Below are 14,861 nucleotides of genomic sequence, written 5' to 3' on the forward strand. Positions count from 1 at the left end.
TGAAGTGATTTCGTTACATCTGTGCTTGTCCAGACAGAAGACTAGGAATGCCCAGGGAACAACCATGGAGAAGAAACAGTGTATGTGGACACATACCCACACAGATACCCACATGCATCTGCGCACACACATCCATGTACACACATGCACACACACACAATCCCCTGAGGAATATTTGTGTCCCCAGATATGACCTCTGATGTAGGCAAGGTCGTTGTTGCTGCCTTTGTGAGACTTGCTGTGGTTTTAGGAGGCACTTTATTCTAAGTTGTTTCCATGGCTAATTTGCATGGCATTATAGAGAGCATAGGTCAGTCAGTGCAGAATGGAAATTTGAATAAGTAAGTTTCTGCTCACTCCTCTGTACCATATTTGAAGCCAGCCACCTTAAGGCCAGGCTACACACCCCACTTTTTCATCTCCTGTTTGGGGAAACAGGGTTTTCTTGGCCACAAACTGAAGCCCTGGCTTGAGGCTTCTGCAGCCAGAGTACAAGTATCAGTAGGGAGGAGAGAGAGGCAGGAGATCAACACAGGGCAACAGTTGTGCCTAAGATTGGAGGGGCAAGATGGGGAATGCCCATTTTATATATAATATTCCATATATATATATGTATATATGTATATATATGTATATACATGTACGTATATACATATATATGTATATACATGTACGTATATACATATATATGTATATACATGTATACATGTATACATATGTATATATATGTATATGGAATATGGAATAACGCCCAAAGTCACCCTAATGTAAGAGTTTGTGTTGTTCATCCAGCATCCCTGGATTTCTGGGCCCCAGTCTTTACCTCTGGTGGCACACAGGACATGTCACAAGGAGGGTTTATGTTCAGGAAGGGTGACGAATGTAACTCTGACATTAAGAATGGACAGTTATTGTACTAGTAAGTGTATTGATTTCATTACTCTGTTAAGATTTTGTAAGGCTATTTGGCAACTCATTCTTTCAATCACTGGAGAGCTTCAAAAAAAAAAAAAAAGAAAGAAAAAAAGAAAAAACACAGAAGTTCAGACCCTGTCGAGGCCATGGGGTTCTTGAGTGGGACAATGAAATATAAGGCCCCCATTACACTTCCCAGCCAGGTCAGTCTCTGAAAGGATCACACTTCTCAAGTGGGGGTGGGGAAGACAACTATCCACGATGCAGCTTGTAACCATCTGGGCCTTGAGTGTCCCAGCTTGGGCCCCTCTGTCTGGCAGGACCTCTCAGTTCCCACTTGGGCCCCAGGTTTAGGGAGGACCACCCTGACCTCAAGCCTGGCAAAGGATCTCAACATCAGTGGGAGTCACCCAATAAGTCATCCAGCCAGGGAACTTTAGAAGCAGAGGAAGGGCTGTGGTCTCCTTCTGTCTGGCTATTCAGAGAGTTACTGCATTTGGCATGAATGCCTGTGAGGTGGGCTTATGCCAGGTAAGAAGGAACCAAAATGAAATAACAAAAGTCAGACATGCTGTAAATCTCACCTTGTAGGGAATGGTGGTCTGGGAGGAGATGTCTCTCTCCGATGAGCTGAGAGCCACAGAGTCCAAGTTGTAGTGGCTGAGGGTACAATGGGGAAGCCCAGTTGTTCCCAAACTTGTCTGCACATTGGGCTCCTGCAGAGAACTTCCCAAATGACTGAGGTCTGTTGCCCATCTCCAGCAATTATGGCTAAATTTCAGTGGCATGCAGCTGGGATTTTAGAAGTGTTAAAAGATCTCCAGGTGATTCTATTGTGTAGACAAGTTGGGAACCACTGATGTAACCCTTTGCTCTTTAAACCGTGGTCCCCGGACTGGCAGCATCAGCTTTCCCTGGAAGGTCGGTAGAACTACGGAATATAAGGCTCATCCCAGACCTGCTACACCACAGTCTTCTTGTTAGCTAGATCCCAGCTGATGTTCATGCTAATCAGAGTGTCTGATTAATTTCAAACACATGCAGACCAGGCCAAATCCCCATACTAAAGTACAATGTCATGGCACACTCTTTCTAATTCCTGGCACCAAATGCATTTGCAGTTCTACAGTTACATGGGTTCTTTGAGAAGTAAGTGTAAGGGCCCCAAAATACCTGGAAAATTTCATTTCTTGGCATTGCCTGTAGTGCATTGGTTAAATTAAAATGGAGATTGGGGATTCTGAGAGACCTGGGTTTATTTCTAAGCACCAGGACTTTAATTTGACCTCTGTGAATAGTGTTAATTAAGGAGACCAACTCTTTGTGGTTTGTCCAGAGCATTCCTGGGTTCAGCACTAAAAGTCCTGCATTCAAGCCCTGATTCAGTCTGGGGCAAACCAAGACCATCCGTTTCCTTCAGTTCCTTTATGCACAGCCTGATCAGTGGTTGTCAGACTTGAGCTGTGCATGCAGATCCCCTGGGGGGCTTGAACAGCAATGGCTAGGCCCTACACCAAGTAACTGAGTTAGTGGGTCGGGGGTGAGAACTGAGGATTTGCACTGCTACCAAGGTCCAAGGTGTGTGGGGGTCCACACCTCGAGAACCACCACGAGGCAGCGTAAGATTTGCCTGAGCTTGGGCTTAGCACAGTGGCTGGAAGCTGCAAGGCCTAGTAGTCATTGCAGCTGCAACTGATTATTTTTTTTATGGAAAAGATGCGACGTGAGCTGGTCTCAAAAGAGTAGGTGGGGCTGAAGCTCCCTGAGGTTTGATGAGCCTGAGCAAAAAAACAAAAAAACAAACCCCAGTGTATATTTCAGAGAACTTCCAAGTGATTGGAACTTCTCAAGTGATTGGAAAGAGAATCTGGGTAGAAATAGTAGATGATATGGAAGTAAAAATAGATAAATCTGGACTGGTGAAGTGGGCCACATTCTAGGAGAATGGAGACATCTAACACTCAACAACGTTTATCCCTCTTAAAGTGGCTTAATTCAATTTCAAAATGAGATGGGTGTGAGTATCCTTGATCTAAACAAATTATTAAGAGTTGGGAATACGTGTGCCTGGGTGGCTCAATCGCTTAAGCATCCAGTTTCGGCTCAGGTCATAATTTCAAGGTTTGTGAGCTCGAGCCCTACATTTGCCTCTGTGCTGTCGGTGCAAAGCCCACTCCGGATCCTTTGTCTCCCTGTCTCTCTGCCTTTCCCCCTCTCACACAAGTTCTCTCTCTCTCTCAAAAATAAGTAAACATAAAAAAAAATTTTTTTAAAAGGAAATACTTGAGAATAAACCCCAAAATGACTTGCCTCTTGCCTTAGTTATTATGATTTTGTTCTTTTTTAAAGTGGTAACAGTTTCTAGAAGACAGTTTTCAACATGTTGTCCCCCAAGCCACTGTCTGTCCAGTCATCTCCAGACCTTGGGTTGGAGGGTGAGCCCCAGCTCCCCAGTCTGGTACTAAACATAAGTGACCTCTCGCCCCTCACTTGGGCTTCCAGGGAGGGAGCAAATAAATCAACTGAAGCCAATACCCTGGTGCTTTTCTCCTACAGGCACTGCCTGTGGTTCTGATTCACTTTCTCTTCCAACCACTGCCTCTCTAGCTGCCTTCAAAGCCTGTCCATTGCCTTGAACATGTATACATTAGTCTATTTAGCAGAACAGGGTTGGATGGTAAAAATACTGAGACCAATGTGATCATGGCCTTGTACTACTGCCCCCAACGCTAACCTGGAACCCCCCCCCCCCCACCAACTCCTACAGACACACTGTCCCGCCTGTTTGGATCCAACTGGCCTAATGCCCAGAGTCAAGGCTAGACCTGTAGGAGGCCGTCTGAGGTCTAGAGACTCCTAGTGTGGTAGGAAATCATAGGGTCTGGATTCCAAAAACATGAGTATGAATTATGTCCTGAGCAGCAAATCCCATTAGATCTATGAGCTCAGTTTTTTTTTTTTCATGAGACAAATGCAAAGTGTCCACATCCTAAGGTTGTTGTGAAAACCCAGTGAGATAAGGAATGTAAATATACTTTGTAAACTGTCAAGTGCTATATCCTTGATGGAAAGTACCAGAGCAGATCAGATGAGAGCACAACTCTGAAGTAAGACCCGCCTGGTTTCACTTCTTGGCTTCACCACTTGCTAGCCGTTAGATCCTGAAGAAGAGGCTGAACCTCTCTGGGCCGGCTTCCTCATCTGAAAAGGAAGTCACTAACAGTACCTCTCTCACAGGCTTGTCAAGCATAAATATTATTAATATGCCTGGCATATGCCTGGCACATGAGGTCTACTCAATAAATGTTAGCTACAGTCAGAGTCATTAGGAAAACTATAACATTTTGGCTTGAAGTACAGATGAAGGTAGAGTGAGGGGACCCCCCCTTCCCCATAGGGGCTCCAGCACAGACCATTCTGAATGGACAAGTTGCTTCTCCTTTCTCAGTCTGTCATGCATCCTCTGTTGTTGAGGAATAATGATTATCCTTCATAGTGTCATCATAATTGTTCAGGAAAAATGCTTAAGTAAGTAAGATCAATCCATGGATTGTCAAGCTGTTAATAGTTGGGAATTGTTGATAGCAATAGAGTCATTGCTGGAATCATTTTTTCCTGTTGATGATGGCAGTTCTTTTCTGGGCCTTCTCATAATTTCACCCCACCCCACTCTTCACTACCCTGACTCTACCTTCTCTCCTTGGTGGGGAGGAAAAGGTTTGTTTTTAAGAAACAGCATGTTGGCTAATAATTTTTAATAACACATATGCTTATAGGGGCTCCTGGGTGGCTCAGTCGGTTAAGCGTCCAACTCTTGATTTTGGCTCAGGTCGTGATCTGACAGTTCATGAGATCAAGCCCCATGTCAGCGCTGACAGCTGACAATGTGGAGCCTGCTTGGGATTCTCTCTCTACCTCTGTCTGCCCCTCACCTGCTCTCTCTCTCTCACTCTCTGTCTCTCAAAATAGAATAAATAAAACTTAAAAAACAAAGAACACATATGCTCAGAGACTTTACCTGTAAAAATCAAGTCAGAGTAATTGACTTGAAACAGAATTTAGTGTCAATATTCAGAACACCCCAGCTCAGAAAGCAAACCCATGGAGAGTCAGGAGTGCGTGTGATGGTGTTAAGATCGAATTTTCAAAAACATAAAATCACAACTCTTGTGCAAATATACAATAAAACTTAGTAAAGATTTTACTCAACTCATTAGTTAATAAAGTAATCAGTAAGATATTTAGGCCAGTTCATAAAGCATCTGAAGGGCTGTGTATTTCAATGTTAGGACAAGATTGATGGGTTAGGTACATAACTAGCTAATGTCCAGCAGGACAATAAACCATAACCTTTAAGGTTATCTGTTTCAAAAAGACAAAAACTGCTTGTATTTGTATCTTTACTGGACAAAAAATCTGTAAGTTAACATGTGACTGCACCAAGTCTTGGGGTAAAGCAAAGTAAATTTGTCTAGATAATCCTCATAGGGGTGGGGGGTGAGGGCCAAGGTCATTGTCACCATATGATACTGAGAAGATGTGCCACCCACTTTTCTGCCTCATGCTCAACGTTTGGATAATTGTTTTTAACGATGGTAAATATTTTACTGTGCAAACAACCTTTTAATCTGATTTGTGGCTTACTACAGCCTGGTGGAGGCAGAAAGGGCAGGGAAAACCCATTTCTCAGAGGAGGAAACCGAGTTACACAATGGGAGGAGAACTCGCATTTTCTAATCCCAAATCCTCACTCCTACACTTCATATCGTATGCCCTCTTTTCCCTTCTTCATCCCCGTCCTGCCTTGTTCTTGGCTACGTTTCCTCCCTGTAATACTTCCCCGGCGGTTCACCTGAAGGAAATGCTCAAAGTGGGGAGAAGGCTCTGTGGCCCCCTGCCCTTTGCGCCCCGTGGCCCTTGCGCCCCCATGGCTCCTGGCCTGAGCTAAGTCCTTTCAAGTCCCTGACAAGATTCAGTTCCACAACATCCTACTCCTCCAGAGCCAAAGAAAATTGTCAAAACATTTTATCTCCCCTCAAGAAAAGGGTTAGAGTACATGCTACATTCCAGGGACCCATTTTTTTAAAGTGATGGCTGCTTTTAAGCTCTTCTGTGTTCAGCTACTGTGAACCACTGTGAGCAGCCACTGGGCCATCTTCCATCTGAGACCGAGTCCGCATCGGAGAAACCTACTGTTTATAAACCAGAATGTCTTGTTTGAAACGCTGTTTCTGCTTGGTGTTTTCCTCCCCTCAATAAACAGGATCATCATTTTCTGTGTCCCAGATAGCTAGGTCTGTCTGGCTCCTGGATAAATGACACGCAGTGGACAAAATGGCTATTTATTGTGCTAAGCAGTCGGCCAGGAAACTGGCTGCAAGTGTGTCCTGATGGCCCAAATCTGCTGCTTCCTTGCAAGGCCATCTATTTTTCTCTCCCACGGACTTCTGTCACCATGGAAACTGTCCCACTAGCAGGATGAAGGCTAAGGCCAACTGTCTGCCTCCTCCCCTTAGTCAGAGAGACAACATTTGCACGCATGAAGCAAAGTAGACAGTAAGAAAGTCTATGAAGTATGCGCTTAGAAAGTAGTTCCTCTGAAGCTCTCTAGAATTCTGAAGCTGGGAAAAGAATTGTTTTTAGAATGTCTGATTCAGAGTCTCTCAGACCGTTTACACAAGGTACAGTGACAACGAGAACAAACACTCGGTGCATAATATGTGCGTTCCAAGCCCTTTCCATGCAGCAACCCACATAACCCTCACGGTAACTCTGCAAGACCAGTTACTTGCCGAGGTCCAGCAGAGGAGCCATCCACTATTTGGAAACACATCATACAAGAGGATTCTGGGTAACAGAATTCCAACAACCTCGATCCAGGCCAGTTTTCTCATTTTACAGGGGAGCAACTTAGATGGGGCAAGGAAATGAGTTGCCTCTAGCCGCACAGCTAATAAATGTCAGAGCTGGCACCATAGAGCCAGCCCCCCGCCGCAGGCCCGTGCTCTTCTGTGCTGACTTACATCACTAGTTCTAACCAGACCCTGAGCCAGCAGCTTGGCCCTGCCGGCCAAGCATCAGGTCTAATCCCCTTATAGGATGACTGTTGAATCTGCCGCTCGTTAGAAGAATGGCAATGCTCACATGCAGGGTGTTTTGCCACTTGTGAAATGCTTCCACCTAGCTCTTCTGTTTCCAGGCTTTGCTGCCTCTGGGTCTAAAACAATCCAACAATGAAGCCTTATTCATACGTTGTATACCTTCCAAAATAACCATTGAATCACTCAAACATTAAGTGCGGAAGGATGGCTGCATTTCAACTAGTAGAATCCAAGGCAACAGGAGGCAGAAAGGAGAGATGAAAGTTTGCAAGGTTTTAGATGCCAGGGTCTTAGAGAGTAAAGTTCCACGTGTGAGTGAAAGCTCCGCAGCTTAGGACGATGACTTGATGGTGAGCATACTCTTGTTTTCAATTTTCAACATGAATCTAGCACTGAACGGGCACAGATTGGAACGTGATCCCCTTTAGATATGTGCAGTGTGGCTCTTACTCTCCAAAGTTGTGAATGTGTATAAGAACAGCATGGTATGGGGGCACCTCGGTGGCTCAGTTGGTGGAGCGTTCAACTTCAGCTCAGGTCACGATCTCACAGTTTGTGAGTTCGAGTCCCGCATCAGGCTCACTGCTGTCAGCACAGAGCCTGCTTCAGATCCTCTGTCCATCTCTTTCTCTGCCCCTCCCACACCCCTCCCCTCAAAAATAAACATTAAAAAGAAACTTTACAGAACAGCATAGTACGAGAAGATATCGTGCAAACAGCAGTTGTCAAAGTTGGGGGGTGTGAAACCTAGGTGTCATTGTGGGAAGATTTGAGCAACGGAAGAGAAATCTGGTAAAGAATAACTGTGACCTTTCGTGTACTTCTCTGGATTCTAACAGTAGCGGTGAGGGTGGACTCACAAGTTTCACTCCTTTTTTTTCCCTGCTTAAAAACAGGAAGAGGAAACAGGGGTGCTCAGAATACAAGACACCCCCCCACACACACACCATCATGCCCTTTCATATCTTTTTGCTCTCACACATTTCTCTTCTAAGAATCCCCTTCTCCCTTTCTGCCTGCTCATTTTGCATAGCCCCCATCCAGAGTCACCTCTTCTAAGAAGCCTCACTGGACTTCCCCTACAGGTTTATTAACACCTTCCTCTGCGCACCTAAACTCTGTGCAAAATAACAGCAGCTACCGTCTTGAGTACCTCATGTGAATGGGCACTTTGCATACATTATCTTTGTACCCATTCGACAAGTAAGGAGACTGAGGCTCAGTTGGTCCAAGGCCAGTATGGCTGGTAAGTCCCGAAGCTGGGTTGGGAATCCTGGTCTCCCAGGCTCCAAAGTCCAGCCTCTGCCACACAACAGGCAGCTTCCTTTGCCTCAAACTTACCCCTTCCAGGAGCAGGTGATAAGTATGTGTTTCTCTCTTCATCCCCTCCTAGTCTGCGAGTACTCCTAGGGCACACCCGAATCTTATGATGTATCACTGTGCCTGACATACAGTAGATACTAAATTAGTGGTTAAATGAATCAAATGCTTGTTGAATGAGGAGCTTATCCGTTTATCTTACTAGTTGATGAGGACTTGTTCTTGATAAAATCATAGTATGTGTGCATACCTGCCACCAAGTCTTCCCCACCCCCAGTTGAGAGTTAGGGAAGTTTCTCAGCCAGCAGATCCATACACTAACCCCAGGCTTCTCCCATCTTAATGTCATACAAATCTCCCAGGAAATTTGTTGGTGTGCAGATTCTGATTCCGAGGGCTGGAGCGGGGCCTGAGGGTCTGTGCTTCTGGCAAGCTTCCCATGATGCTGCTGATTTGAAGACCCCGTTTGAGAGTCATTTGGGTCTCAACACATCGGCAGCGGCTGGTGACAAAGAGTAAAACCTGTGTCGGGTGTTGTTCTCCTTCCAAAGGACAACCAGATTTCAAATGCTCCTGATTTTCCGTGGTTTAGCGAAATATTTAAGTTATGGTTTGAGCTATAGACACATGGCAGCTTGCGCATTTGTTTGTGCCTGTAGCTTTGGTTTAATCACACCCTATCAATAAATCACAAATAAATGAGGGAGAGGAGGCACTCACTGGAAGATTCCATTCCAGTGACAAGTGGACCAGGGGAGCTGATGAATATAAAGGGAGGAGCGGAGGGTTTTCAACACAGCCCTGGTGGCTGGTGACAGCACTGAAAGGCCAGCAATAAGCCCCCGCCTCATTCCATTTTTACTGGCAAGGACCCCACCCTTCCCCACTTGCCTGCCCTATGGCCACTTCCCCGGCTGGTCTTCTCCATTCTTGGTAAACAGTAACTGATGGCTTATTCATCTTGAGCCCTTTGAACCCCACACAATCCCTTTGCTGGCATGCCAAGTCTTTTAGAGGTCAAGCATCCCCGATCCAAGACTTGTGGAAGTGAAACACCCTCTTTTCTGTCTCCTTTTCCAGATGTCCCTGGGCCAGCAGCAGTCAGCAAGAGGTGTGCCTTGTTTGAGATGCAAGGGGACGTGTTCGGGCTTCGAGCCACATCCATGGAGGTAACAGACTTTGTCAGGAGAAGCTCTGCCTGCCTGCACTTCTTGGCTGTCCTTTCTGGGAACCCCAGCCATTCTTCTCTGCTGGGACTGCTTACTTAGGATGCATGCATTTCAGGGAGGACTGGCTCCAGAATGAACGCACTCCTGCTTGGCCTCATTCAGAAATGACAGAAAAGCCCTTAGGAGCCAAGATGAGGAAGGAGCTTAGTGCTTCATGCACCGTTTTGAGGTGGAGACCACCAAGCTGGCCCCATGAAGGACTGCACTGGGCAGATGTGGGCAGATGTTAGTTGGTGCCTCGTCTTCTCTGGACTGCTCTATCCTTGGGCTTGGTGCATGTGGCGGATCTCCCCATACGGTGCCATCACCCCATTTGGATCTCAGAGTACCCCTGGGCCAGAAATAAAAGTCACTGTGTCCACAGTATTTAAAAACCAGGCGCTACATTCATATCCGTGAGGGAGAGCCATGAGATCCAGCTGGACTTGGAACTGTAGAGTGTTTCTTTCTCTCTTTTTATTGAGGAATCTGAAAAGCAGAGGTGGAGACCTCACACTGCACAGCCCCCAGGCGCTATTCCCATCAGCATCTGTGTGGAGTTGTGCAGGGCACACAGCCTGTGTGACTGTCCTGGCAGCCCTGGAAGAGAGAGGCAACCTCTGTAGGGCACGATAGCAAAGTAGAGCTTTTGATCCCCCTACCAGAGGGGTTCCTGGGGCACTCAGAGCAGGAGTGAAATTTGGGAGGTATTTGTCTCAGAGTTGTTGATTTCCATGGTAGGATGGCAATTAGAAAAACATTCATTGCTAAATCTTGTACGTTGGAATATTGAAGCAATCCTGAGCAGTTGGTATTAGTATCTCAGTGTCTCCATTTTTCATATCAGGAAACTGAGGCTGGCTAACAGGGGTGGGGAGGGGATGGCTACTAAATGCCAGGATTCAAAGTTGGGTCTTTGTGAAACCCCACTCCATGCTCTTAGACATTCTACAGTAGTACTGTGGGTCATGAGCTTTTGAAGCACGGGACTGTTCCTTGACTCCATTCCCTGACAGTCCTTGACCTCACAGGAGCTCATGTGGTCTTCTGGATGCAAGCGACTTTCAAAGTCATCCAAACCCCACTGTATCCCCCGCACAGATTACTCCTACAGCTAGCACACTTCCTGTTGGGGGAATGCCCCACACATCTAGTTTGGCCACTAGAGCTCTTTCTGGCCTTGAGGAGTCAGCTTCCCTATCATTCCTCCCCCTTGGTGCTGAACCTGCCATCAGGGTGTCACGGAACAATGCTGACTCCTCATCAGCTCTCCAAGGACAGCTGGGATGCCTCCTTTCAGAATCCTTAGGGCAGCGGGGAGGGATAATGTTCCCTGAATGCACCCCCTGACTCAGTCAATAATGTTTCCCCCTCTCAATGTTCAGCCCCTTGCTGCCTCTTGTCTGACATCTGAACAGGGTCATTTAACATATTCTGTCTGGTTTTCTAGCTGTTTATGGCAGGAGGACACTTCTGGGCCCTGTTCTTCAGGACTGTAAGCAAGGAGTCTCAGCATTGTTGTAATCCCTACATTCCCCCACCATTCTACAAAGGACGTGAACATCCAGTGAATTTATCCTTGAGAAATGCAGATTGCAGCTTCGGGTCCCCCATAGCAAGCATTGTATTTGGTTTGAATCACTTTAATGGGGATTTAAATTCAAGCCACACTGGAGCAGTGAGGTCCCAGAACCTTAGCAGGGAGGCTACATAAAACCATTTTTATGCTCCAATTTTCACACTGTCAGTAGTTAGAAATTTATTTAAATGACCCAAGTGGCAGCCAGCCTGGTTTAGTGAGCAATTCCCTCAAATAATAATTCATGTGCTCACTCACCTTGAACAAACACTTCCCTTCTGTAAGCCTCACCTTTTCCATCTGATAAATAGGAGCATTGGAGTCAATGTGCTCTTGGTTCCCCTTCTGGCTTTACAATCCATAGTTTCAGGCAAGTTGTCTGTAATCAAACCTGTGATTGACATGGTTAATGGAATTAGAATGGAATTAGAGGCACAGATGGTAGAGTTATTTGAAGAGGACAGTATGGAGTGAAGGCAAGAGCAGACTTTCAGAACCAGCATATCATGAAAATGGAAGGGGAGGCTCCCCCAGCAGCCTGCAGCCTCCCACTTCCCAGATGGATGTGCTGGGCTTGCTGGCATTCCGAGACAACCTCAGGATGCTGAACTGCCCTTCAGGGCAGTGGGAAACACGCCTCCAGGACTTCAGGCTTTTCAGAGAGAGCCCAACAGAAAGTCTCTTCCTTGCATGCAGAGATATTTTTACATTATCTTTATTGTAATAGCTTTATTTTTTTTAATGTCTACTGACTCCAGTGAGTAGAGAAAAACCGCAATTTGAGGGAAGCAGGGACACAGTATGAAAAATGGGAGACAGACCACACAGGCGCTTCAAATTACAAAGTTTTACATGCTTCAGGGGTCACTCTCCGAAGGATTCTCCTGGTCTCCTCATTGTGACGTGCCTTCTGATGAGGTCTTGTCTCCATACCAGCTGCAGGAATTACATTGTTCCCTCTGCCTCTTCTGCCCAGGGCAGTGGATCTTCACAGATAACTGTGCCCTGAGATTTGGGCTTCCTTTGCTTTTTGACAGACAATCTAGAGAAAGTCAACCACAGCCACTTAAATTCCCGAAAGGGACCGACTAGTGACTCTGGCACTTTGATGTGCATCCGAATTACCTCTGAACAGGATTACAAGTACCCATGACCAGATCCCACTCCTGACCAGTGCATCTGACTAGCTGGGGCCAGGGAGGGCATCTACAAGTTTACCAAGCTGCCCAGGTGATTTGGATGCATAGCAAAGTGTGAAAGCTCATCAAATAGACCAGGGGTCAGCTAACTTGCTGTAAATAGCCCATTAGTAAACATTTTAGGTTTGTCAAGCCATAGGGTTTCTGGCATAACCAATCATCTTGGCCCTTGTAGCATGAAAGCATCCATTAAGCGTGTAAATGAATGAATGTGATTATGTTCTGTAGATCTCTATTTCAGGACACTGACATTCAAATTTCCTATCATTTTCTTGTATCACAAGATAGTAATCTTCTTTTGAATTTTTTCAGCCATCTAACAATGTAAAAACTCTTCTTCACAGGCTGTGCAAAAATAGGTGATGGGTCAGATTCAGCCAATGGAATGTAGTTTGCCAACCTCTAATGTAGACCAACTCTCTCATTGTCAGATAGGAAATTTGACCACGGGCTGGTGTTGGGCTAGTGTTGAGGCTGGCATTACATTCCAAGGCTTTGCCTCTTCCACCATTCCAGGTAGCCCAGGAGAGATTGCAGAAATGGCCATTTTAACACCTTTGGGGATCTTCCTGGGTGTGTCCGTTGCCCTCTTCAGTCTGGGTGCCTGGAAAGAGTAGAGTGGGGCCAGAGGGGTGCCTTCTTCATTTATGGTGTCCCAGCAACAATACCTGGCAACATGACGGCATGAATAAAAGGAGAAATAATACTGACATAATGTCAAAGAATATCTCATATCCGTCAACATTTTCCATTTCAAGGTGTTTTGCATTCCACACATCTCTAATAGCATGCTGAGAGTCTACATTAACCAAATAAGCAAATTCAGCCTCCCCACCCAGCTCCACACATGGAAGGCATTGGGGGTCCAAGGGTCCACTTGGACACTGGGCTTTCCCTCACTTCTTTCCACTTCCTCCTTCCATTTCCTCCTCGGCTGCTGTCACTCCCTACGTGTAAACTAGTGGTTTATTCCCTCCCTTAGGGAAGCAGTCTCCTCCATGTCTAGCTCATGAAAGGGAGAGGCAAGAGAATATTTATCATGAGTAAGATGCCCCAATTCTGAAAACACGAGCAACAGAGAAAAAAAGAAAAGACTTCTTGGTTTTGCCCCATGTCATCTTTAGGGTCATATTCTCTTTTGTAGTGCTGGAATTATCCTTGAGATCAACAATTTTACCATTTCTCAAATTATAGCCCACGGAACATGGACTGGGGCTGCAAGCTTCTCCTTGAACAACACTGGAAACGCTGCATTTTCCCTGACTTAAAGTCACGCTGTACATCAGTGCGTTAAAAACAAGAATCAGCCTTGCACTGAAGAAACGCGTTTCACCTTCTGTAACCCACTGTTTCCCCACACTGAGCCTTTTTCCGTGTGCCACATACTTACATGCTGGGGGAACTGGTCCAGACCAGCGGAACCACCCCAGAGCATATGTGACTCTCATATGGCCCAACCTTACTCTATGTTACATTTTCCATCTGATTTGCTTTCCCTCTCCCACTCCAACTATAGGCTCCTGGAAGGGTGCACTGGGTCCTCCTCACTTTATATTAGACAAGGTTTCTCAACCTCAGCACTATTGACGTTTGGGGCAGGATAATTCTTTGCAGTGGAGGGGGCTGTCCTATATTTTATGGGATGTTTAGCAGCATCCCTGGCCTCTACCCTCTAGAAGCCAGTAGCACTCCATTGCCATAATCAAAGGTGTCTTCAGACATTGCCAAATGCCTCCTGGGCATCAGAATTGACCTTAGTTTGGAACCACTGAGGTAGACTATCAAGGTGTGCTCCTGCGGGCCTCCCAGGCAATATTTGTGATACATGGGTGAACATATCAATCTCCTGAGTTTAGAAGAGAAAAAAAGGAGGGTTCCTTCAGGCATGCCTAGCTGTGAGGCGCCCACACTACTGCAGTGACACCTCTTTTGCTTGGGCCTGCCCCATCCATCCCTGCTGCAGGTTCCGACGTTGCTTGCTTTACTTAACAAGCTCTTAAGTCTCATGCATGGGAGCAAGTGAGATACAGCACGCCTCAGGAGTCACAGCACACCTCAGGTGACAAGCCAGAAAGGGAGGGAAGAGGTTTTCCTCTACACTGCGAACACTTGGATTTCACAACCTTAACAACATGGCACAAGGCAGCCAGATGCTTTTGTTTTTCATTGTCAGAGAGAAGTGTCAGGCTTTCAAGTGAATGTGAAGCTTCCCTAGGATGCTTTTCCTTCTCACAGCCTCACAACATAGCCTTGCCAGTGAATATCAATCTCTCCAGCCCAAGGGGTTTTCTTAGCTCATTCTCTTTCCCCTGGGTCCCAGCCACAAGTTGCTTAAAGAAATTTTCCAGCTGTATTCTAACTTCAGTATGAGTGCTAAAGAGTTCACAGTTGCTGAAGCTCCAACGCTCATGAATCTTGGGAGACAATTTCAATAATTCCTTAGAGCAGGGGTCAGGAAACATTTTTTATAAAGGACCAGAGAGTGGATAATTTAGGTTCCGTGGGCCAAATGGTCTCTGCTGCAATTACTCAAGTCTGC

The 14,861-nt window shown here is 46.0% G+C and overlaps 1 protein-coding gene across 1 annotated transcript in view; it reads left to right on the forward strand.

The window, feature by feature from the left end:
* The window catches only part of LMCD1 (LIM and cysteine rich domains 1), a 58,151-nt gene that overhangs the window by 20,709 nt on the left and 22,581 nt on the right, over window positions 1-14,861 (forward strand). Inside the window, exon 2 of the mRNA XM_042930030.1 lies at window positions 9,417-9,505. Within this exon, the coding sequence (XP_042785964.1) occupies window positions 9,417-9,505 (89 nt within the window). The remainder of the gene's footprint in view (window positions 1-9,416; window positions 9,506-14,861) is intronic.

This window comes from Panthera leo, chromosome A2, assembly GCF_018350215.1.
Source record: "Panthera leo isolate Ple1 chromosome A2, P.leo_Ple1_pat1.1, whole genome shotgun sequence".
Lineage (NCBI taxonomy): Eukaryota > Metazoa > Chordata > Mammalia > Carnivora > Felidae > Panthera > Panthera leo.